This window comes from Acanthamoeba castellanii, assembly GCF_000313135.1.
Source record: "Acanthamoeba castellanii str. Neff unplaced genomic scaffold scf7180000084741, whole genome shotgun sequence".
Classification (NCBI taxonomy): domain Eukaryota; phylum Discosea; order Longamoebia; family Acanthamoebidae; genus Acanthamoeba; species Acanthamoeba castellanii.
The window spans coordinates 335,043-359,014 of record NW_004457702.1 but is presented as its reverse complement, the minus strand read 5'-3'; the positions used below and the strand labels follow the sequence as shown (position 1 = coordinate 359,014).

General features: G+C 56.7%; 7 protein-coding genes across 7 annotated transcripts; 4 read left to right on the top strand and 3 right to left on the bottom strand.

Moving 5' to 3' along the window:
• Positions 1–5: 5 nt before the first annotated feature.
• ACA1_172910 (chloride transporter, chloride channel (ClC) subfamily protein) lies at positions 6–5,405 on the top strand (the record flags this gene model as incomplete). Its single annotated transcript, XM_004356511.1, has 27 exons — positions 6–86; positions 169–210; positions 272–346; positions 537–653; positions 1,028–1,093; positions 1,159–1,240; positions 1,371–1,466; positions 1,528–1,619; positions 1,729–1,875; positions 1,952–2,039; positions 2,181–2,278; positions 2,345–2,412; positions 2,489–2,552; positions 2,614–2,676; positions 2,802–2,928; positions 3,023–3,090; positions 3,144–3,261; positions 3,341–3,423; positions 3,500–3,637; positions 3,728–3,806; positions 3,895–3,974; positions 4,083–4,143; positions 4,243–4,338; positions 4,435–4,557; positions 4,673–4,716; positions 4,846–5,070; positions 5,142–5,405. 27 exons carry the CDS (start codon positions 6–8, stop codon positions 5,403–5,405), a joined length of 2,685 nt encoding a protein of 894 aa, XP_004356564.1.
• Positions 5,406–5,639: 234 nt separating this feature from the next.
• ACA1_172900 (protein phosphatase 2C domain containing protein) lies at positions 5,640–8,193 on the top strand (the record flags this gene model as incomplete). The annotated part of the gene is made up of 8 exons (XM_004356510.1): positions 5,640–6,131; positions 6,270–6,417; positions 6,520–6,658; positions 6,765–6,867; positions 6,975–7,071; positions 7,164–7,321; positions 7,411–7,869; positions 7,960–8,193. The coding sequence occupies 8 exons, from the start codon at positions 5,640–5,642 to the stop codon at positions 8,191–8,193; spliced, it is 1,830 nt and encodes a 609-aa protein (XP_004356563.1).
• A 191-nt stretch (positions 8,194–8,384) lies between these two features.
• ACA1_172890 (uncharacterized protein) lies at positions 8,385–8,734 on the bottom strand (the record flags this gene model as incomplete). Its single annotated transcript, XM_004356509.1, has 3 exons — positions 8,385–8,492; positions 8,527–8,575; positions 8,643–8,734. The coding sequence occupies 3 exons, from the start codon at positions 8,732–8,734 to the stop codon at positions 8,385–8,387; spliced, it is 249 nt and encodes an 82-aa protein (XP_004356562.1).
• Positions 8,735–9,084: 350 nt separating this feature from the next.
• On the bottom strand, positions 9,085–14,439 carry ACA1_172880 (kelch repeat-containing protein; the record flags this gene model as incomplete). Its single annotated transcript, XM_004356508.1, has 17 exons — positions 9,085–10,270; positions 10,394–10,590; positions 10,747–10,797; positions 10,869–10,948; positions 11,023–11,164; positions 11,286–11,370; positions 11,575–11,704; positions 11,807–11,916; positions 11,991–12,801; positions 12,874–12,954; positions 13,040–13,137; positions 13,244–13,306; positions 13,443–13,596; positions 13,749–13,797; positions 13,874–13,950; positions 14,046–14,195; positions 14,313–14,439. 17 exons carry the CDS (start codon positions 14,437–14,439, stop codon positions 9,085–9,087), a joined length of 3,591 nt encoding a protein of 1,196 aa, XP_004356561.1.
• An 885-nt stretch (positions 14,440–15,324) lies between these two features.
• Positions 15,325–16,603, top strand: ACA1_172870 (nadph-dependent carbonyl reductase family protein; the record flags this gene model as incomplete). The annotated part of the gene is made up of 6 exons (XM_004356507.1): positions 15,325–15,438; positions 15,521–15,674; positions 15,758–15,901; positions 16,016–16,110; positions 16,208–16,365; positions 16,426–16,603. The coding sequence occupies 6 exons, from the start codon at positions 15,325–15,327 to the stop codon at positions 16,601–16,603; spliced, it is 843 nt and encodes a 280-aa protein (XP_004356560.1).
• Positions 16,604–16,677: 74 nt separating this feature from the next.
• ACA1_172860 (20beta-hydroxysteroid dehydrogenase) lies at positions 16,678–18,140 on the bottom strand (the record flags this gene model as incomplete). The annotated part of the gene is made up of 8 exons (XM_004356506.1): positions 16,678–16,778; positions 16,881–16,957; positions 17,029–17,083; positions 17,155–17,275; positions 17,354–17,448; positions 17,538–17,611; positions 17,709–17,932; positions 18,036–18,140. 8 exons carry the CDS (start codon positions 18,138–18,140, stop codon positions 16,678–16,680), a joined length of 852 nt encoding a protein of 283 aa, XP_004356559.1.
• Positions 18,141–18,608: 468 nt separating this feature from the next.
• ACA1_172850 (DNA mismatch repair protein msh2, putative) lies at positions 18,609–23,917 on the top strand (the record flags this gene model as incomplete). Its single annotated transcript, XM_004356505.1, has 25 exons — positions 18,609–18,639; positions 18,877–18,987; positions 19,110–19,394; positions 19,465–19,809; positions 19,846–19,920; positions 19,999–20,057; positions 20,123–20,182; positions 20,246–20,306; positions 20,389–20,471; positions 20,609–20,734; positions 20,936–21,052; positions 21,143–21,313; positions 21,420–21,506; positions 21,627–21,718; positions 21,804–21,886; positions 21,972–22,035; positions 22,123–22,201; positions 22,285–22,357; positions 22,438–22,486; positions 22,611–22,791; positions 22,861–22,952; positions 23,070–23,188; positions 23,282–23,397; positions 23,485–23,653; positions 23,760–23,917. The coding sequence occupies 25 exons, from the start codon at positions 18,609–18,611 to the stop codon at positions 23,915–23,917; spliced, it is 2,886 nt and encodes a 961-aa protein (XP_004356558.1).
• Between the last annotated feature and the right edge of the window lie 55 nt (positions 23,918–23,972).

The window sequence follows — 23,972 nt, the reverse complement described above, 5'->3', positions numbered from 1 at the left end:
CACAGATGGACAATCCGGTGGAGGACCCAGCGAGACAGCCGCTGCTTCTCAATCAAGAGGAGAGCATCGACTTTGGCGATGAGCCGGTACGCTTCATTCATTTGTGTTCTTTTTCCATAATCGCAACTTAATGAATTCCTCTTATACCAGATCCCAATGCTCTCGCAGCCGGCGGTGAAGGCCCACCGTCACTTTCACCCCGCCACACAGGTACGTTTGCTCACCAATTCTTTTTTTAAGATTATTTTGTCTAATCTCATCACCGGCGCAGCAATTCGAATCACTGGACTATGATCCATACGACTCGAGCGAGACCATGAAGCACGCCTCGGGCAAGTCCAGCATGGTGCATACACCCACCCCTTCTATTTGTCGTGGCTGTCAGCACCCCCGTCACCTTTACCTGGACAAACCACGAAGCCCTATTGGCCGATGCTGGCTGCCCACAAGGAAAATGAGAATGCTCATTTGCCGATCGCCGCCTTTTTCCTTCCACTTTCCTCTTCACTTACCTTCTTCTTCATCATCGTGCACAGGACAAGCTGATGGCTGTGCTCTGCCTTTTTGCCGTGGGCGTGGTGACCGCCCTCTGTGCCATATTTATGATGTTTGCCATCAAGAGGTGCGTCGACCTGACTGATTTGGACTTGATCGTTTGCCTGCTTGCTTCTGCAGTGAAGTACTGACACCACTTCCTTTTCTTTGTCTTCTTCAGCATACAAGGCCTCAAGTATGAGTGGCTCCAGCACAATATCCTCTTCTTCCTCCCCTTCTTTTGCCCTTGCTCTTGTTGTGATGCTTCTGCTGTGCTGTTTTTGTTTATTAATTCCCTTAACTCTGCCCCACTGATCGATGACGGCGAGTTCATCCGGCCTTTGTTTGCGTACTGGGGCGTGAACCTTGTCCTTGCCGGCTCCATTTTGTTGGCCGTTGTATTTATTGAGGTACCATCTTCAGACACGCACACGCACACGCACGTGCCGTTTCGGTTTGCTCAAACTTGCATGTGCTACGCGTGACTATGCAGCCGCGTATGGGAGGAGGTGGCACGCCAGAGGTTGTCGCCTACCTCAACTGCATCAACATGCCCAAGGTACCCTGAGAGCAGCCCAAATCGCGGCCAACTCGGCCTCTCTTCTCACCACAACTTCTCTTCAGGTGGTCCGACTCAAGACGCTGATCGGCAAAATCGTGGGCACCATTTTGAGCGTCTCTGCCAACATGGCCATGGGTCCCGAAGGTTCATGTCCTTCCTCTCTGCATTTTCCCTGTGCCTTTGTTTTTAATTATTATTTATTTATTTTAATTGATAAACACACGCGGCGGCTGCAACGGTTGGCTGATCCTATCCACACACGTGCGACCTACAGCGCCCATCATTCAGGTCGGTGCCATCATTGGTGCTGGCCTTCCGCAGGGAAAAGCGTCCTCGTTCAAGCTGGACACCGGCCTCTTTCGATCCTTCCGTACGTCGAGTTCTCGCATGATCATGCGAGAATCAATGGTAATAACGGTATTGACTTGCAGGAAATGATCACGACAAGCTCGAGTTCATCGCGTGCGGTATCGCTGCCGGTTTCTCAGCAGCTTTCGGAGCCCCGATTGCTGGCGTCCTCATTGTACGTCTCTTTTTTCTCGGCCACCACTTTTTTGTTATAATTCTTACACACGCACACGCACACACACACACGCGCGCGCCACCGCACACGCATTGGCGCACTTGCACAGGTGTTGGAAGAGGGTGCTTCGTTCTGGGACCAAAATCTCATCCTGAGGACCTTCGTGTGCGCCCTGGCGGCCAAGTTCACATTCGCCCTGTTCATTGCCGGCATGTTCACCGGCAACCTCGACGCCTGGGGTCTCTTTAATCTTCCCGTATGTGCACGTCGAGCTCTCCATTTTCCCTCCTCATACTCATTCTCACCAATCAATACCGTCATACAATGTGCAGGGCTTCCTGTTCTTCGGCACCATGAAGACCACCCTTCAGCGCATATCGATTGCCAACGTCCTCCTGTACATTCTGGTCGGCGTTCTCTGTACGCGATCTCACCGTTAGAATATTTCTTATTATGGATTATATTTATTATTATTATGCATTATTATGCCTTCTTATGCATTAGTGTTATTAATTCGTTATATTTCTAATGTATTGATTGCCTGTTATGCTTGCGAAATAGGCGGGTTGGTGGGAGCGGCGTTTAACTACTCGGCAATGAAGATCAACGAGTTCCGAACACACTACGTCAACAACCGGAAGTGGCTTCGCGTCGTTGAGGTTCGGCTCTCATTCTGCACCCGGCACTGATCAGCGGCTTCTCTCTAACGTTTCCTTCTTCCGCAGGGCCTTTTCATGATCTCTCTCACGTCGATCGTCTTCTTCTTGACCCCTCACTACATCAAGACCTGCCGGTACACTCATCGCCCCCCTTCTCCTCCCGTGCCGCACTTTCTCTGCTCACATGGCGCGACGCGCTCCGACCGTTAGTGTGATCCAACCGGGCGCGGAAGAGATCATCAACGCCGAGTTCAGACGATGGAACTGTCCTGAGGTACGTTTGTTTTTCAGGCCCCTTTCGTCAATTGTGGCTCACATGTGAGTGATGCGCGCAGGGTCACTACAGCGTGATGGCTACCCTCTTCCTCAACGGTCTTGATGACGGCGTCAAACATCTGGTACCAGATTACATTCCTAGCATTATCACTACTGCTTATTTATTATTTATTATTATTAATTGTTGTGCCTCTTATGCACGCTGCCAACACTTCTCGTTTCCACGGGTGGGCCGTGTCCGGTGCAGTGGTTCAACTACGACCACTTCCCTCTGTGGCATCTCCTGCTGTTCTGCGTCCTCTGGGGCATTTTGATGAACCTCTCCCTGGGCATCGCCCTCCCCGGCGGCCTGCTCATCCCGACGCTCCTCGTCGGTGCGTCTCTCTTTCCTCCCTCTCTCGCAACCACACCCGCTTGCCCGGCGCCTTCGCATTTCTCGAATTCTCACGGCCCTTGGGCACCACGCAGGCGGCGCGCTCGGTCGGTTCGTGGGCCAGATCGCCGAGCTCCTTCCTTGGGACTTTGACGCCCACCTGGTATTCAAAATATGCCCCATATTATGTCAGACTTTGGCCCTGGCGCGGCGCAGTACTCACGCGTGGGCAAAATGTGCGTGAAGGTGTCACTGGTGGGCTCAGCCGCTTTCCTGTCGGGCACGACACGGCTCACGGTCACGGTCGTCGCCATCATCATCGAGTCGACCAACGGTTCGATGTTCCCCATCTCCCCCTCTCCCACACACCGTGTTGCTCATCTCTGCCTTCTTGTTGCTTCTACGTCCGACAGAGTTTGTGCACATTCTGCCGCTTATCTTTGCCTGCCTCATCGCCAAGTGGGTCGGCGATCTGCTGACGGTGTCGCTGATCGAGGTACTCACTCGCGCGGCCATATGCTTCGAAACAAATGTTTCGTTGTCGCCATTGTAACCTGTCTGGTGTGCCACAGGTGATGATTGAGGTGAGGGGTGCGCCATTCCTGGAGTGGTCGCCTCCACACGAATACGACAAACTGCGGACGTGCGACATCATGCAGACCGAGGTCAAGTGCCTCTCCAAGAAGGAAACCATCCAGAACATCGAACAGGTAACCACACACACACACACACACACACACACACACACACACACACACACACACACATTCGTGGTATTGATCCAACACTTCGCGATGCAGTTGCTGGAGTCGTCGATCCACAACGCATTCCCTGTGGTGCGCGTCCGCAACGAGCTGGACAATCCGCCTCACTCCTTTGGTACATTGATTGATGCCACCAGCGCTCAGCCCGCGGGCTTTGGCCCTGGCCTATCACAATGACTCACTGCTTCGTTCCGCATGGCCAGGTACGCTGTGCGGCATCATCTCGCGCAGGGCCCTCGTCTCGCTGGTCAACAAGACAACCAAACCCACCGCAGCCGAGCTGGTACAGGCCTACCGCAACCCACTCGAACATTCACCCGCGACACAGCTGCAGTTAACCCAACGCCCGCGCACCACCGCACACGCGCACTCGGGCTTTGCCAACGCTCAGAAAGTGGGATCGGCCGACGCGCAACTGCCGCGAGTCGAGTGGAAGGTTGACCTCACGCCACGTACGCGTTCCGCCTTTCTTCTCTTCTCCCCCCCCCACGGCCCCGCTTGTGTCATGTACTCACTCCCCCTTCCCTCATCGTGGCACCCGCGGAGTGCAGACATCAATCGCTGGCCGTACACGTTGGGACCGACCGCGACACTGACCCGAGCCTTCCAGCTCTTCCGTCTCATGGGCCTGCGCCACTTGATCATCAGTACACGCCGCCGCCGCCGCCGAGCTCAAGCCCAATGCTTTGGATGAACCGGCACAGAGAGACTCACCACCGCACCTCTCTTCTATGCGCATACAGCCGACAAGAACAACCGGGTTGTGGGGATCATCACACGAAAGGACCTCGTGCATTGGGAAGTCGAGGACCATGACACCGAGGACGAGCACGGAGGGTCTGCCGCCGCCGGCGACGCCCAACTTGGTACTCACCAGCGTCGTCATCCTGTCCTGGTCCATGACACTCACGACTAACGGCCAACAATTTATTGTTATTTTATTGTTATTGTTATTGTTTATTATGCGTTTCTATTCTGAAGGCCTCAACGGAGACTACGCGGGCAGCCGGGAATCTTCCGCGACCGTCAGGTTCGACGTCGAAGAAGGGTCCAGAGCTTCCACTCTCAATTCCAGCCTCAATTCGAGTACGCTTCCCACATTACCACACCCCACCTGAAAAGGCTCTTGTTACCTTGATACTTGCTCATTTCAGCTTCTTTGCTTCACCATCACCATCACCATCACCATCACCATCACCATCACCATCACCATCACCATCACCATCACCATCACCATCACCATCACCATCACCATCACCATCACCATCACCATCACCATCACCATCACCATCACCATCACCATCACCATCACCATCACCATCACCATCACCATCACCATCACCACCACCATAAAGGCACGGACGGCACCCAGCCCGCTGGTGTTTCCACCCTGCTGCGACGTCGCCGCGGGCGGAGCTACTCGATCTTTGACGAGTCGTTCTACCCGCAGACGCCCTCTTCGCCCAACTCGGCAGCGGCCGCCGTGCCGCCGTCCCTGCCCACCTCCTACGCTCCGGTCCACTTCCTCGGCTCGCGCATCAACGAGCACTACTTCTCCGACGAAGACGAGGGTGAGAACGCAGAAGACAGCGACGACGATGAGGAGGAGGAGTCGAGCGACGATGAAGAGATCGACCGAACCATCCAAAAGCAGTACCTCAGAAACCGACCAGGCGCCGCCCACGACGACGACGATGATGATGCGCGTGTGTAAGTCAACATGTTGCCCCTTGTCCTACAAAAAGAAAAAGAGCAAAACGGGAAAGAAAATTGTTAATTAATTTAGTTTAGTTGTTGTCGTTGGCGAGCCAAGCTCGGGCTGCAGGATTGGAAGGAGGGAAGGAAGCCACCACATCCTTTTCATCTCTTTGCTTCGGGTTCGTACTTGCCGCGGTTTTGCTCGCATGGAGATGTTGAATTTTAAAACAAAGTTTTTCAGGATACGTGAATGACGGACAAGGCCGGCACGGGCTGGGAGAAGATGAGGGGCAGCGGTCGGATCCGCAAGGCCAAGACGCGCGACGGCTACGCCACCCTGTCCAAGGGCGACACCAAAGGCCTGCTCGCCAAATTCGAGAAATTCGCGTCTCTACAAGATGCAGTCGCCCCCTCGCCTTCTCCTTCGTCTCCATCTCCTTCCTCTGCCCTCATCGCGGCTGCGACCAAGAAGGAGGAATCATCGAATGGCGCCTCTACCGATGCCTCCCGATTGCTCGCATTGAGCACCCTGCTGGAGACCCAGCCCTCCAAGCGCGCGTCGCTGGTGGAGGTGGACCAGGCCCTGAGCGTCATCCTCTTTCATCTCCAAAACGTGGTCGTCGTGCCCGGCGCGGACAACGACACCGGCGACAACGAGTCAGGCGACATCCTCGTTCACGACGACGACGCCTGGAAGATCAAAAGGCAAGGCTCTCCTCCCCCTTTCGCTCTCGCCCAGTTGGTGAGCTAGCATGCTTCAAATTCCTCTTTCTTCTCCCGTCTATCACTGCGATCGGATTGGAATTTGTGGGATGCTCATGGCTGACGTGAGTGGAATGGCAACGGCGTCTTGTCGTGCAGTGTGGAGGGCGGACTGCAGGTTTACGAGTTCCTCGGCTTCAGGGAGGAGCCCGATCAGCCCAATCTGCTGCTGTGCCTTCGCGATCGGAACCGCCTGACTGCCGAGCTGCTCGCGCTCACTGTGACCAAGCTCCAGGAGCTGCAGCAGTACTTCTCCGAGACACTCGGTATCTTCTTCTTTGCGCGATCGTGATCGTGTCGTGCGACGTTGCGTGCCGTGCGTGCGGCGTGAAGCTCACACTTGGAATTCCCTGCATTCCTCGGCTCAGGCTGCCTGCCGTACTTGGACCTGCAGCTCGGCGGCAAGAGGGAAAAGGCGCCGGCTTCGAGCCCGTCGCTCAGATTCCCGGCGGCGGTGGCCGAAATGAAGGGACGACGGAGGACCATGGAGGATTACGTCATGGTCTGGTATGCGGTGGTCCCACACATTCCTGATCCCCCCCCTCAACCACGTCGCCTCACCACTCGATGTTATTATTATTTATTTATTTATTATTCTTTTGCGTGGGAACAGGGGTAACTTCAGAGGCCGAGGCGAGGAGGACTATTTCTCACTGTTTGACGGCCACGGCGGCAGCGACGCCTCTCTCTTTGCCTGCGAAAATCTCCACTTTCAGGTCAGCTCCGCCGTCTCAAGCTTCTTTTTCGCTTTCGCTTTTAGCGCGTCCTTCGCTCTTCAACGAGAGGTGGCTCAACGTTCGTTCTTCGTTCTTCGTTCTTGCAGATTTGGAAGCACATGAACCAGAAGAGGATCGCCGACAACGCCGACCCCGCCAACAACACCGAAGACATCAAACAAATCCTCACAGCCGCATTCCTGGGTTCGCGATCAATCTCTCTCCCCCTCTCCTGTTCGGCCCGCGTGCCGCGCACATTGCTAATGTGGTGTGGTGTGATGTGATATTTCACACAGAAACACACGATCTTATGAGACGCAACAAGGAGCTCAACGGCAAGAAGATCAAAGGCGGCACCACCGTGGTGACCGCACTCATCATCAATTCCCTCCTCTACGTCGCACACGTGGGCGACTCCCGAGCTGTGCTCTACGCCATCGAAGAACGCGAAGAGGTACCGCGTGTGCCGTGTGTCGTGTGCCGTGTGCCGTGTGCCGCGTGCGTGCGTGCGTGCTCTTGACTCACGATTGAACTTTGTGTCAGTCGTGGAAGCGAAGAACGGCGACCAACGAGGGCGTGGCGCGCGGCGCACTCATCGGGCGGCGGAATGCCGAGTCTTTAGCTCCGATCGGAACAGACAACAACAACGACGACGACGGCGACGAGGGCAAAGGGAGCGACGAGCGGGGCCTCGACGAGGGAGAGGAGGACTCCGGGGAGGAGAGCCGGGAGGTCACGCTTCAGCCGAAGACGCGGAAGGTGATCGCGGCGCGTACGATGGCGCTGACGACCGACCACAAGCCCAACGACGAGCGGGAGAAGAAGCGGATCGAGGAGCTGGGCGGGCTGGTCATCCACAGCAAGATGGACGGCGTGCCCCGGCTCAACGGCACGATCGCGGTGTCGCGAAGTCTGGGCGATCTCCACGACCCCAACGTGGACGGCTACATGAGCCAGGAGCCGGACATCAACGTCGTCGACCTCGCCGAGGTGGGCCAGAGCGTACGCATGCACCCGCCTCGCTCGTGTGTAGCTTCGCTGCACCAGTCCCTTCTCACGTGTGTGCCGTGTCGTGTCGTGTCTCGCACACAGAGCGAGGCGAAGGCGGTGAAGTCGCTGATCCTGGTGCTGGCCTGCGATGGGCTGTGGGACAAGCTGAGCAACGAGGAGGTGGGCGAGATCGTCAAAACCCAGGTGTGCGCCGAGGCCGACCTCTACCACACGGCGGAGACCCTGATGAAGACCTCCTACGACAAGGGCAGCACCGACAACATCTCCGTCATGGTCGTCGACCTCTCCTCCTCCCTCTCGCCCGCCCTCAACTAATTATGTCTTTTTGCTCATTATCTGCTGTTATTATTATGATTCTTATTAATTATTATCTTATTCTTTCTATTTCCAAGCTGACCGTCGCTTGTGGCAAGTGGTGCATTTTTTTTTTAGTGCTTTCTTTCACCGGCGGCAAAGCGAACCGAGAGCGCTTTGTGCCCGCCGGCCAGCGTGGTTGTGGCTCCTGTTCACCAGGCCAGGTGGAAAGGCGCCAGCGATGAGGCCGAGCTGGTCGCGGCTACAATGACCTGCTTCTGGGGCACCTGCAGAGTTTGGGCGGGTGGTGTGAGCTGAGCCTGCACGTAGGGGAGAAGGTGGGGCCAAACGCACCGTTTGGACAGCAGGAGCAGCCACTACGGTCTGGGGCACCACGACGGTTCTGGTGAACGAACAACATTGTTAGGTGGCGTTGGGCAGTGCTCAGGGTGAGGATGATGGTGGCGCACCCGTCTCCTCTCTTGTCCAGGTCATCAGAAGCCAGAACGGTGGCGGTGAAGCACAGGCAGGCGAGCAGCAACAGGGCAGCGGAGAACTTCATGTTTGAAGAGAGTAGTGGTAGTGGTTGGCGATGAGTCACTTGGTAGGGGCGAAGAAGAAGGTGATTGTGATCATACGCTGTTGGCCCCTTTTTAAGGCAAGGAGGATGTAAAGGGGGATCGACTGGGTGGCGGGCGGTGGTGACCAGGCTAGCCAGGCTTGGGTGAACTCTGGTTGGTCTTTCGCCTGCGCCTTGTTCACCGACATTTGATCTTAAGCCCTGAGGATCAAACATTGAGCCAACCAATCCGCGTGCAGCAGCAGTTAAAAAGCAACGCTCTTTTCCGCTGACTTTTTCGTTTTATTTTGTGACAACATTAAATTTAGTTACAAAAATGAAAATCGTGGCGGCTACTCAAAGAGGCGGGTGGGGAGAGGTGAGAAGAGGGGCCTGCGCGAAGCGGCGGGCGAGTGGGGAGGCGACGGCGGCTCGTCCTGCAGCGAACTCGCCGACGAGTTGAGCGACGTGACCGACAGCGAAAGCGCGCTGCGCGGCCCGCGACTCCCGCCGACACCGCTCCCGCCTCCATCTTCGCCGTCGGTCGAAGAATGAAGCGAAGAGAAAGTGGAGAACGAAGGCAGAGGTGAGTAGGCCGCATTGTTGCGGCGGGCCGGAGGCGGCGATGAGTCCGACGATGTGTGCGATGATGAGCTCGAGTCGAGCCCGGCGTCCGACGATCGGAGCGACAGTGTGAGCGGCGACGGCTGATGCCAGGTGGGCGCCGCCGTGGCCGGCGCGTCGTCGACGACAGCCGGAGGAGGCGCGGGCGGCGACGCCGACGAGTGCGACGACAGCGAGCTGGACCGCGATCGGTTGCGGCTACTGGAGCTGAGCGAGGGGAACGAGGGCACGTAGACGGGCGAGCCTGACGACGACGACAGCGACGGCGAGCTGCCCCGGCTGCTGCCGCCAGCCAGGGTGGTTCGATTGTTGGCTGCCGCCGCCGCCGTGGTAGCCACCGAAGTCGAAGCCGCCGGCTCGTCGCTGGTCTGCTGCGGCTTCCGGGTCTTGCCGGCGCTGGCGTCGACTCGCGAGCGGCCCAGCTGCGACTTCTTGTCGACCGATGATGACGTGTCCGCAGCCGCCACCGACCGATTGATGGCGTTGATGGCCTCGCCGTGCGTCGTCGTAGTCGTCGTTGTCGACCCCCTAAGCGATGGCGACCCAGACAATGTCGACGACGAGTCAGCGCCGCCGCCGCCGCCGCCGCCGCCGCTGACGTCGAGAACGTGAGCCCGCGGGCTGTGAGGGACCGGGCTGGACTTGCGCCACTCCTGCTTGAGCCGCGAGGTGATCCACGCCGACTGGTTGGCCGTGTAGGCGTCCGACGACGAGGCCGACGCGGGCGAGGTGGTCGACGAGCCCTGCGAGCCCAGCGAAGCGAAGGGCGAAGACCCGAAGCCTGCGCCCGGCCTCTCGCTCGCCGTCGCCGCGAGCGGCTGGATCAGCGGTTCGATCCTGGTCGTCAGCGAACCTTCACCGTCGGTCTTCTGGCGCAGCCTGCGCAGCGAATCCACCAACTCCTCGGGCGAGGGCCTGTGTTCACACAATAGGTGAACGTCGTGTGTGTGCGGGTGTGTCGTGTGTCGTGTGTGTGTCGTGTGTGTGTGTGTGTCGTGTGTGTGTGTGTGTGTGTGTGTGTGTGTGTGTGGTGTGAACCTTTGTGAGGGGTCTCTTCGCCAGCAGCATTGGATGATGTTTTTGAGGGTCGCGTGGCTCTCGTCGGGCACGACCAGGCACTTGCCCTGGTTGCGGACGGCGGTGAGGACCTGCGCGTCGTTGGAGCCCTGCCACGGGCGCAGCAGCTGGCCCGTGCAGATCTCCCATAGGAAGACGCCGAATGCCCACACGTCGGCCTTCATCCACGCGGCACTCGTTGCCTTAAAACGTTTCCGTTTTTTTTTTTCGCGTCAGTCACAATCTTACATGTGTGCGCCGTGTGTCGTGCGTGTGTGTCGTGTCGTGTCGTTGGTCGTGTCGTGTCGTGTCGTGTCGTGTGCGGGGCGAGTTACCTCTGGCAGAGGGCTGACCACATTGACGGGCATCACCTCGGGTGCCATCCACTGCAACGCAACACCTTTGTTATTAAATTTTGCTGTTTTTTACCTCCGAGTGCTACGCAAGTGCACGATACCCGCGTGTGCGCGTTGACCCTGGTCAGGCCGAAGTCGGAGAGCATTCCCCGCATTCCGTGAGAGACCATCACGCTCGCAGCTGCGCAGCAGACCGGTCAGTCCAAGGGGTTTATCGGTGAGTGGTCGTCCGCTCGCGGCTTAAGGTGGCAGTACCGGCAATGTTCTTGTGCGGAATGTGGTGGGCGTGCAGGAACTGCAGGCCCTCGGCGGCGTCGATAGCGAAAGAGAGGAGCAGCGCCATGGGCAACCGGGTGTGTCGCACCAGCAGGTCGCGAACGCTTCCATAGTGCGCCAACTGTTTCAGTCATTCATTTTTTGTTGTGTTTAGTGCACACTGGCGAGTTGCATGCGCGTGTTGCGTGCGAGTCGGGCGTGTCGTGCGTGTCGTGCGTATGCGTGCAGCGCTGGTGGTGTACCTCCATGACGATACCGATGCCGCCCTCGGGCGGGTCACATGTGCCATAGACATAGGCCACGTGCGGGTGCAGCCCCGCCGCCTTGCTACAAGGCGGAAACAGACGAGTGGTGAGTAAGCCGCGTGTGCGATGGTGCGCGCGTGTGTGTCGTGTGTGTGCGTGTGTGGTACGTGTGTGTGTGCGCGCGCGCGTGTCGTGCGTGTCGTGTGTGTCGTGTGTGTCGTGTGTGTGCGTGTGTGGTACGTGTGTGTGTGTGCGCGCGCGCGTGTGTGCGTGTGTCGTGTCTCACCTGACGGTGTCAATCTCGGTTTGGATGGCCCGGAGGTCAGCCAGGCTGAGGGAGTCCTTCTTGACCCGCTTCACCGCGCATTCGATCCCGCGCCACCGCGTCTGGAACACCTTGGTGTGCCCGAACGCTCCTGTTTTGCCCGCAAACCCGCGTGAGTGCAGCCTGGGCGGAACCAATAATAATAAATAAATAACAAAATCAAATGATAAAAAAAAGAAAATGGCACTCGCACCATTGCCGATGAGCTTGGCGTTCTTCCAATCGATCTCCCGCTGGTCGAGCACGGTCTGGGTCGGCGAGATGCCCAGCAGGCTCATCACGCGCACCAAATCGATGTCACTTCTGAAGCGTTTGTGCGTTTTGTTTGGGTGTCAGGGCATGGAGGCACAGAAAAATACGACATGGCTGGTTCGTACCGAAGGCTGGCGGCCACGGGTTCGGGCGGCTGTGTGGCCACACTCGCTTCGCGCTGCGGGGTGCGAACCGCGTTGGCGGCCTTCTCAGTCCGCAACTGGGCGACTTCGCCCTTGAGTCGTGCGACTTCGTCCTTGAGCGCCTCGAGCAAGACTTTCATCTCCGTCATCTCTTCTTCGCTCTTTTCCTTCTCTTTCGCTTCGCTTTCGCTCTTTTCCTGCTTCTTCTGGCTGTCGCCGACGTTCGTCTGGAGAGACTCGATGGCCTCCATCAGCTGGCCTCGGGTCTCGTCGAACTCCTCGCGCAGCTCTCGTCGCACCTCCTCCAGCTCCTCGCTGAGCAGCTCGTCCACCTCCTTCAGTATCTCCTCGCGTTCGCCTCCCATCCTGGTGCCGACGCAGCTGCCGCCCGATCGCAGATGTTCGTCTTCGTCGTCGACGGTCGACGTGATGATCATCGACTGGGCGTCTTCGCGCTGGTGCTCCTTGCGGATGGCCTCCTCCTCGAGCTGCTTGTGGATCTTCTCGACGATCTCCTCCTCGGCGAGCACTCGCCCGCGATCGTGGGCCGCGATCTGCTTCTTCAGCTTCTTGATGTCCTTGGCGTGCTTCTTGTTGATGTCGTCGCGCATCTTCTGCATGTCGTCCTTCATCTTCTTGGCCTCCTTCTTCAGCCCCTTCTGCATCTGCTTGACCGTCTTCTGCAGGGCCTCGATGAGCTCCTCGTCGTCGCTTCCATCGTCCGTCTCGAGGTCGAGCGCGTAGAGCACGTCGTTGTGCGGGTGCGTCTTGATGGCGACCCTGTACAACGTGTCTTTTATAATCCGCGTGTCGGAGTTAAAATTCTCGCCACCGCACAGGCTCATAGGAGTCACGCTGTGTGTACCATCGCTGATCCAGGCGGCGCTGCTGCATTTGCCGTTGGGCGGCGGACACAGCGCGTCCACGGCCCGCCACCGCCTCCTCCCTGCGAATTGAAATTAAAGTCAACAATGCAGCAAAGCCCAGAGCCAAGGGGGGCTTGGGGGGGGGGAAGTGGATTGCACACGTACTGATATCGAACTGGTAGATGTCGTTGAGGTTGGCCATCGAGTTGATGCCTCCAAAGATGTAGAAGCTGCCGCCCACCAACGCCGCCGAATGACCCCATCTGCCCCCACGGCCAAGTCACCGCCGACCAGAAGTCAGTCCCACCCGACAGTGGCCGATGAACGGCCATCTGCACATGATTGAGTGCATTGCTGTGTGGCACGTACCGTGGCGGAGGCACGTCGCCCTTCACCGGCACCTTGGACCAGAGCTGCTTTTTCAGGTCAAAACTGCACACAAGAGAATAAAAATGAGAAAAATGTCAAAAAATAGAGATTCTCCATGAATAAAATAAATAAAATAAATTCAAATTTAAAGAGGAAATAAATAAATAAATAAAAATAACGGAAAAGAGAGAGAAGGTACCAGTAGAGATCGTTGGAACCCTCGGTCGCGCCCTTCTTTCCGCCGAAGAGATAGAGGCGCTGGCGGTAGGCGGTCAGCGAAAAGGAGCCCAGGTTCTTAAGGAGCTCGTTCTCCTCCTTCGTCAGCGTTTGCCACTTGTACGCATTCTTGGCCGCTGTTGGTTGTTCATCACGGCCACACACGCAAAAACAGACGGTCAGCTCAATCGGCGCGATTGCGCTAACATTATTGTGAATCGTGTGTGTGGGTGTGTGGGTGTGGGTGTGTGGGTGTGGGTGTGTGTGGGTGTGTGGAGGAGTTTTGTACCTAGATCGAGCACATTGACTGCCCCGTCCCACGAATCAACGCTGTACACCTGGGGGGGACCCAAGAAGGGATATCGTGAGCAGTGAACTGGGGCCATGTTGGTCACCAAGGCATGCAGGATATACCTTGCTTCCGCATCGCGTAAGGCTGGTGCACCACATCTTCTTCTTGATGGTGATGGGACCGTCCCACTTTCCCGTGGCTTTGTGGGACCACCACGCACACACCCACAGTACCGCCCTGTGAGCACTCTCTCGGTACACCAGAGGGGGTGGGGGAACAATAGAGCGAGCGTACCGGGGTCGTAGATTTGCAAGGCCGTCTTGCCCTCTCGCTTTTCGATTAGCACGTGCAGCAGCTGGTCGTACATGAACAGCCCCTCGATGCTCTGGTAGGGCGCGTCGCTGATCGACTTGGGCAATGGCAAGCGTCGCCACTGGCTGTCGTCTGCCCTCACACAAAAAAAAGATCGCGCCAAACACAACGCGTCAGCCAAGGCTCGACGTCGGACTTTAAATTCGTCGTCTTCGCTCTTCTTCGCTCTTTACCGGGGGGGGGGTATACCGACAGAGAGTGCGAATATGGCTCGTTCCTGGTGAATGTACGCCGTCGAGGCGTCGGAAGAGAGGGCCACGTAGGGGCACAGTTCCTTCACGGGCCAATCGCCCATGAGCTTGGTGGACGTCCACATCCTGTGCGCCTCTATGGTCACGTCCCCACCGCGGCCAGGGTCGTCACGACTGTAGTGGTCAGCGTCGTCGCTCACGGTTGAAACACGACGGGCAGCAACGGTGACAGTTTCGCCAGATGCAGCCGCACGCCAGCAGCGCATTGGGTCTTGGGAGAGGCAGCAGGAGAGGGCAATGGCAAGAACAAAAGATAAAAAGGCGCAGAGCAGCCACCAACAGCAAACGGAGAAATAAAAATAGCAATAATGTTGCGGCACAACTCCTCGCGGCGAGAAACAGTGCTGGGGAGTGCCAGATTTCGTTGTTCGTATATTGATTACTCTAAATCTATATTACTAACTAATGTTCTTTTTAATAAAAATCAAGAGTGGAGACGTCAAAATAAAAAAAACCAAGTTTGCCAAAGCCTTGATTTGTCTCCCTGGAAGAACGAAGAACGAAACTCACCACCTTGAACGAAAACGAAAGCCTGACAGACAATTGTGACAGCCTCAGGCGTACCTGTGGGGTTTCGAGGCGTGGGGTCCACGTCCATCTTCGTGCGTGTTCTCTCGTGCGCGGCTTCTGTGTGCTCTCGCCGCCAAATGAAGATTTTAAAATGAACGTTTGGCAAGAGCTGGTGGGATTGGTGCAAACTAAGCCTGCGCGCCCAGCAACCGTGGTTGAACTCCGCGCCACCCCAACCATTGCGGCTGCAACAAGTGTCCCACCCCCTAACCCTTCAACGAGGTGGCCACACGCACGCCCCACAAAGCTGCATAGCTCGGCCTTGATGGACATTTCGCCGCTATGCCGCTTTCGCCGCGTGCCGGGGCACATAAAAAAGCCCCTGACCGCCCACAGCCAATACAACAAAACACTGTCAACACACACAACACCACAACAATATGGCCACAGCAGTAGGACAGAAGGCGGGTCATGTGGCGCTCGTGACGGGAGCCAACAAGGGCATCGGGTTTGCCATCGCTGCTCAACTCGCCCGCGCTCGCCCCGACTTCCACGTACCTAGGCCTCAATTCTCATTCAAGCCCCCTTGAATTGCAAGAGATTTGGTGGTGCTGAAATAAGTTGCGTGGTCTGCAGGTGTTGGTGGGCAGCAGAGATTTGGCGAGGGGTGAGGAGGCGGTGGCCCAACTCAAGGCCGACGGTGTGGCCAATGTGGGCGTGCTGCAGCTGGACCTCGACGACGAGTCCTCCATCACCACTGCCGCCGACACCGTCGCCAAGACCTATGGAGGTGAGAATTGATCACATCTTTATATTTGCTCTTTATTACAATTATTTGAAACACTACTCCATTGATTTATTTGCTGAGCGCAGGGCTGGACGTGTTGGTGAACAACGCTGGCATGGCCTACAAGGGCAACGCGTTCAATGAGGAGGTAGCGAGGACCACGCTGGCCACCAACTACTACGGCACCAAGAACGTGACCACCCACTTCCTGCCGCTCATCAGGGACCATGGTGCGAAACACACACGCAATGCCCCTTCATCATCACGGCCTACACGATCGCGCTGTCATTGCACTTCTCGCTTTCAATTCTCACTCTTTGCCTTCTTCTTCTTCATCATCACAGGGCGTGTCGTGAACGTGTCCTCGCGCGCCGGCTTGCTCTCCAAGCTCTCCTCCGACGCTCTGAAACAGGCCTTCACCCGCGAGGACCTCACGCTCGTACGTTCTTCTCCTTCTTCCTCTTCCTCCCTATGCTTTGAATGAGTGCGAGTGCGGCGTGATTCTCACACCGTGTTCGCTCTGGTGTCCTGTATAGGAGGGGCTCGACAAGCTGGCGGACAAGTTTGCGAGCGATGTGGCCAAGGACACGTTCACCGCAGAGGGCTGGCCGTCCAACACCTACGGCGTTTCCAAGATCGCCGTGAATGCCCTCACCCGCATCGTCGCCCGAGAGGAAGCCAAGAACACTTCCAGGTACACACGACACACGACACACGACACACGCGCAATTACTGACTTGATTCGTGTTACCAGGAAGGGCGTGCTGATCAACGCGTGCTGCCCGGGCTGGTGCCGCACGGACATGGCCGGACCCAAGGCGCCTCGATCGCCTGAGGAGGGAGCCGACGTGGCCGTCTACCTCGCCCTCCTGCCCCACGACTCGCACTTCAACGGCCTCTTCTTCGCTGAACGTCAGCAGATCGACTACTGAATGTGAAAAGAAAAGAAAAGAAAAATAAAAAATAACACACACCGATGTGTATGGCACACCTGACAGCTGCTCTTCTAGAAGCTGAGCTCCTTGCGCTCGCCAAAGAGGAGACCGTTGAAGGTGGCCTCGGCCGGCAGCAGCGACAGGTACACGGCCACGTCGGCTCCCTGTTCGGCTGTTGTTATTCAACACAATACGAACAACATAGATCGCGACGGCTGCGTGTCAGTACACAGAGAATGTGGGGGGGGGGAGAAGGAAGAGAGAGAGAGCGCACGTGAGCGAGGAGCCTTGGGACCGGCCAGGTCGGTGCGACAAAAGCCGGGGCAGCACGCATTCACCAACACACCCGACCTGCCGGCAGCGGAGAGCGCCGAGCGTGAACGAGCGAACAAGATTACACGCGGGGCGGAAGAGAGGAGTACCTATTCGGATTGTTGGCTTCCATGCGGGCCAGCACGCGAGTAAGCGCATTGGTGCCTGCAGGGGCTCTCGAGTCAGTGGTGTCTCATGACAGAGGCCGGGCATCGCACATAGACCGCGGCACGCACCAATCTTGGACACCCAATACGGGGCGGTGGGGTAGCCGGGGCCGGCGGGCCAGCCCTCCTCCTTGTATCGCCCCTGGGTCACATCGGCGACGAACTTTTCCATCAACGCATCGAGTTCCTCCTGTGGTACGTCGGTCGCGTGAGTGAGCCCGGTTCACAGATGTAGTGGTCATGAACTGGTGAAGCAAGGCCAGCGTACAAGGGTCAGGTCAGGCTTGGCGAAGGCCGCCTTCAAGGTGGGCACCGTAAGCTTGGAAAGCGAGGCCATTCTCGCGGTGACGTTCACAACTCGGCCTGCGGCACACGCGAGCCCTCAAGTGAGTTGCTGCACTGCTTGTGCGCGTGTGTGTGTGAAGGTACGCGAGCAGACAATATTATTGTACCATTGTCGCGCAGTAACGGCATGAATCGTGAGCATACGTGTCTTGTGCCGTGGTAGTTGGTATCTATCGTTGTTCTGTGCATCCCGAAGCACTATAAGCATCGCACGCACCACTGCACACGCACGCACACGCACACACACGCACACGCCGCACGTACACACACCAACGTACCTGGCATCGCTCTCGGTGAAGGTGTTGCCTTTGAGTGCGACGGCCGCGTTGTTGACCAGCACGTCCAGGCCCCCGAACTCGCTGTTGACCTCCACGGCCGCAGTGTGGAGAGACGACTCGTCGTCGAGGTCGACATGCAGCGTGCGCACATTGTGGACCCCGTCGGCCTTGAGCTTGGCCACCGCCTCTTCACCCCTCTCCCAGTCCCTCGACCCCAACAGCACCTGTCGCACCCACAAGGAAAAATAAGTATATAATACAATCATTGCGAAATCAGGCAGAGAAAAGAGTTGTTGTTGATTGAATGAAATGAAGGGGCGTCGGTACGTGGAGGTCAGGGCGAGCGCGGGCGAGTTGAGCAGCGATGGCAAACCCGATGCCCTTGTTGGCTCCCGTCACGAGCGCTGCTCCTGTTCTCTGTGCCGCTGCCATATCCGCTGGTAATCACAAATCGAACAGTTGTGCTCGCTGTCGCTGGAGTTGAATGGCGGTTCCTGCTGCACGGTGTGATATGTCAAATACAAGACCACAGCAGGAGGCTCGCTGTCCTTGTCGAGCGCACTGGCGGCCATGAGCACGCCATGACTGCTCTTGTGGTCATGGTTGGCGAACAGGTACGCAAGCAAGAAAAAATGATCATTTCCTTTTCATTTCCTCTGTGTGGAGTTTTGGCGGGAACGGATCATCTAATCCGAACGAATTGGATACGTTGCAGTGATCAACAATCGTGCCGGTCGATTGAGTGTTGAGGGTTGCTGCCGCAGAAGGAAAAACAAACGAAGGATGAAGAGAGGAAGAGGAGGAGGCAGAGGTGCAAAATCGGGAGCGGGAAGAGCGCCCCCGGCCAAGAAGAGGAAGGCAGGCGAAGCTGATGACTCCCAGCAGGATAATGAAGATGACATGGAAACGACCACTGGCCTCACCTTCGCCGGTATGCTCAATGCATCACGACGCTGCTTATTTGTCATCATTTATTTATTTATTGAAAAGAACTATTAATATTTTAATTTTTCAGACAAGGGAGAAGAGACCGGGTTCTGTGCGTTCTTCAACTCGCTCAACAAAAACAAGCCGAAGGACCTCATCCGTTTCTTTGAGCGAAAGGTACGAACTACCTGACGTACTGCCGAGCTTTGTCTTGTGTAGCTCTGGCGGCCTCGAGTGACAGTCCGTCACTGTGAACAGAACGGACCCAACTACTACCACACAGCCCACGGCGAGGACGCACTCCTCATCGCCAACGATTACTATCACACTACCGATGCCATCACGTACCTCGGTGAGTGCATCCGTGTGATGTCGTCCAGTGTTGCGTGTCGTGTCATGCACGTGTGTGTGTGTGTGTGTGTGTGTGCTGTTTTCATGGCATGTGCGTGTGCTTAAGGGTGGTTGGTCATGCAGGAGCGGAGGGGCCAGACGGTCGGGGCGGCATTCCTTCGCAGGCCATCTCGCCTTCGCTGTTCGTCGACATCGTCCGCGATTTGCTCGTGAACAAGCGCAACCGCATCGAGGTGTGGGCCGTCCCGACCGGCGGTCCCAAGAACACGCAGAACAATTGGCAGATCATCAAACGAGCCTCGCCCGGCAACATTCACGACTTCGAAGATCTCATGTTCCAGGACGACGTGGGAGCTGCTGGCGCCGACAACCCGATCACGCTCGCCCTGCAGTTTGGCTTCAAAGATGGTACAGGCCGCCACACCACCCAGCACCAGTGGGTCGCCGAGACTCATGCATTCCGCACCCACGTTTCCAGGTCAGCGGATGGTTGGTGCGGCATTCATCGATCTGAACACTCGCACGCTCAACGTGTGCGAGTTCATCGACGACGACCATCTATCCAATGTGTACGTTTCCCTGTACCACGCGCAGGATGCGCTTGAGCGTCTATGGACTGATGTGGGACGTCACATCTATGCACCATGCCACGACCGCAGTGAATCGCTGGTGGTGCAGGTGGGGGCAACCGAGTGTCTGCTCGCGCAGGAGGACGAGGCCGAGACTACCCGTATCCTGACTGTGCTTGAGGCGTGTAACGTGCTCGACACGCCCAAGAGGAAAGGTGGCGACCATGCCACTCACCAGTTTTCCGTCCGGCGAGGTGTGCCTTGCTCACAATTCTTCCCCCCCCCCGCAGGTGAGTTTGCGATCCATACGCTTGAGCAGGACCTGACTACCCTGCTCGCTCTGCCTCCGCTTCAACATAACTACGGTACGCGCGGACGCGACGCACAAATGTCAACACGCACCACCACACGCACTCACCCGGGGCGCACGTTTTTTGCCGCAGATGAAATGCAAAAGCAGTTTGCCATGGGCGCTGCGGCCTGCCTGATTCGTCACTTTGAGGTGCCTCGCGAAATCCCACGCATCTGGTCTCCACAACATGTGAAACTGACTTCGCCCTCTTACAGCTTCTCTCGGACAGCAACAACATCAACAAATGGCACCTCAAGTCCCACAACTTTGGCCAGGTTTTTCACATTCCTCCTTTATTTGAGTGCCCAACAACGAGTGCTGACTTTGTCTGCATTCAGTACATGCGACTTGACAGAACGGCGTTCGTGACTCTGCACCTGATTCCCGAAGGGAAAGAGAGTACGTACATGATTCTTTGCGAATGTGTCGGGACATGCCATTTGTTCGTTGAGGGCTAAACAACGAGTTTAATTTGCATCAGAGCGTTCAATGAGCCTCTTCTCCCTGCTCAATCACTGCCGCACGCCCATGGGTTCTCGTCGGCTCGTCCAGTGGATCAAACAGGTACCTGCCAGGTGGCTATCTATTATTATTATTATTATTATTATTATTATTATTATTTGCTGGGTTGTGTGCTAATGCTACATGCGCGACATAAATACCAGCCATTGAGCTCTCTCGAGCAAATTGTCGAGAGGCAGAACATTGTCGAGCTGTTCTTCGACGACCACGAGCTACGGGGCACCCTGCAGGAGAACCTCCTGAAGCGCGTGCCCGACGTCAACCGCTTGATGCGCAAGATCGTGAAGGGCAACGCCGGACTTCAAGTGCGCACAACGCACAAGCACACCATTGACGTGCCACACACACGACACACACGACACACACGACACACACGACACACACGACACACACGACACACACGACACACACGACACACACGACACACACGACACACACGACACACACGACACACACACGACGCTCAGCTTCTGATATGTTACCGTTCGGTATGGCTCTATGTACAGGATATCCTTAGGCTGTACCAATTCGTGGAGAAGCTGGTGGGCATCCACATGGCTCTCAGCTTCTACGCGGGCGAGCACAAGGACCTCATCACCGCCAAATACGAGGAACCGCTGGCCGTACGCGCTAACGCCACTATACATTGATTTATTCTCTCTAATTGCAACGGGCAACAACGTAACTGACTCATATGAGTGCGGGCTGGACAGGAATTGATCGAGAGCTTCAAGCAGTTCGAGGCCATGGTGGAAACGATGGTGGACCTCTCGCTGATCGATCAGCACGAGTACCGCATCCGCCCCGACTTTGACGACGACCTCAAGGAGTTCTACAAGGGCCTGCAAAAGTCGAAGCAGAAGATGGAGGACCTACGGAGCCGAGTGCGTTTCCAACCGCTTGTTGCTTGTTGAGACATGCCGCTTCTTGGAGGCCAACTGGCTTCACGTGAAGCACACCACTAAACACAAATGATGATGATCTGGCCAGATCGCTGATGACCTCAAGTTGGACTCGAAGGAGCTCAAGCTGGAGAGCTCGAAGCACGTGGGCTACTTCTTCCGACTCACGGCCAGGGTTCGTGTTTTGCGCGTGGTGGGCGAGCGCGCGCGCGTGTGTGGGTGTGTGTTCGTGCGCGTGGAACACTCGATCGAGCGGTATCACATTTGAGCTCATTTTTGACGGCGTGCCCCACAGAACGAAAAGCTGATCCGCAACCGCAAGGACTTCATCCGCGTCGAGGGACAGAAGAAGGACGGCGTCAAGTTCCGCAATTCTGATCTCCACAGGTGCGCACTCAAATTTATTCCATTTATTTGTTAACTTATGTTTATTCTAATGAGAATATTTTATCGCTGGGCTCTTTTTTTGCAGGTTGAACGAGGACTACAAGAAGTTCAACCGGTCCTACGAACAGAAGCAGGCACAAATCGTCGCCAGTGTTGTCACCACTACATGTACGTGACACCGTTCACACCGTGTGCCTGTGGCGCGTTGCGTTGCGTGTGCTGATATAATTCATGCGTGGCACCCACTCCACAGCCACGTACCAGCAGCCCATGGAGCGCGCTTCGGAGATCATCGCCGACCTTGACGCGTTCGTCAGGTGCGAGCGCCACATGCTCTCTGTGCGTGCAACATTCGTTTCTGTTGGCTCACATTACTCGAATTCCATTGTACTATCTCACCACAGCATGGCCCATGTGTCGGCCAACTGGCGTTACACGCGACCGCAGCTCACCGAGCCCGGCGTGGGCGACATCATCATCAAGGTACGGAGCTGCAATCTCCAGCCAGGATGAATGATCGACGTCGGTCGCGTCTCCTCACGCACACACTTGTTATTTCCGAACAGGGAAGCAGGCACCCGTGCCTGGAGACGATGGACCAGATCAACTTCATCGCCAATGATGTCAACCTCACACGAGGTACCTTCTTCGTACAACTTGATCTTGGAAGTGCGCTACTCACTTAGTGTCATTCCTTGGATTCTTGTTGAAAAAAGAAGAATCGCGGGTTCAGATCATCACCGGGCCGAACATGGGCGGCAAGTCGACGTACGAACTCCATCAGCCCCACAGCTCCACGACACACTCGACACTCTTTAGGTGGTGGTGCACGTAATAACCTGATGGGCCTGCCTGGCCTGACCACCCGGTGCGACACGATCGTATAATACAGGTACATACGACAGGTGGCAATGGTGGTGCTGATGGCCCAAATGGGCTGCTTCGTGCCGGCCGAGTCGGCCTCCATCTCGATCGTCGACGCCATTTTGGTGCGGGTCGGCGCCGGCGATTCGCAGCTGCGCGGCATCTCCACCTTCATGGCCGAGATGCTCGAAACGGCGGCCATCCTCCGGGTACGCTCGCCCCGCACCCGCACTCGCTCGCAAGCGCTCACACTTTTCGATGGGTTCGCCCGACTGCAGTCGGCCACCTCCAAGTCGCTGATCTGCATCGACGAGCTGGGGCGCGGAACGTCGACCTACGACGGATTCGGGCTCGCCTGGGCCATCTCGCGGTAAGCTTTATTTGAGTATTAATTTATTATTATTATTATTTGTTCTGTTATTATTATTCATTTTTATTTGTTTTATATCTACTCGCAAGCTAACCGCCACTGCCGACGTACGAACAGACACATCGCGAAAGAGATCAAGGCGTTCTGTCTGTTCGCCACCCACTTCCACGAGCTAACCTCGCTGGCCGACGAGATTCCGCACGTCGCCAACCTCCACGTCACGGCCCAAACCGGTGGTACGCCTACGCTCATGTCTTGGCCGCGCCCTCAGCTCTCCCTCAGCTGACAGCTGACCACCTCGAGTGCCCCATTCCCGTGTGTACACATAGACGAGGACAAGCTGGCGGACTTGACGTTCCTGTATCAAATCCGCCCCGGGGCGTGCGATCAGTCGTTCGGCATCCACGTCGCCAAGATGACCAACTTCCCCGAGGAGATCGTCAAGGTCCGCTGTTGCAACTCTCATCTCGTCTGGGTGGTGGTGCGTGGAGCGTGGTGCGTGGTAGTGACTCACGTGTTGATGGCACACCAGGTGGCGGAAGCGAAGGCGGCTGAGTTGGAGAGCTTCGACACGGTGCTGGTCAAGGAGCACCAACTGAGCCCCAGCAAGCGCTTGGCAAACAAGGGCAAGCAGAAGGCCGACGAAGCGAGCAGCCCCGCGGCGCAGGACCAAAGCAGCAGCGATGCCGACGAACTCGCCGGTGCGTGTGCGCTTCGGGCTGTGTCGAGTGGTCCAGTCCTTGTGGCACTGATATGTCAGTGTGTCTGTGTGTGTGCCGTGTTGTGTTGTGTTGTGTCTGTGTCCAGGTGTGGCGGAGCGACTCCTTCAGGACATGGAAGTGGCCGGCCTCGACCAGCTGCCGCGCGCCGAGGCGATGGAGAAGATCGCTGCCCTCGTTGCGCGTATCGACCAGGCGAAGGCGAACAACCCTCGCCTGGCCGCCCTTCTCGCCAACACCCATTGAGCTCTCCCAGTACAGCCAACCAATATTCTTCATTCCGTCTTCTCCGCACTCCATT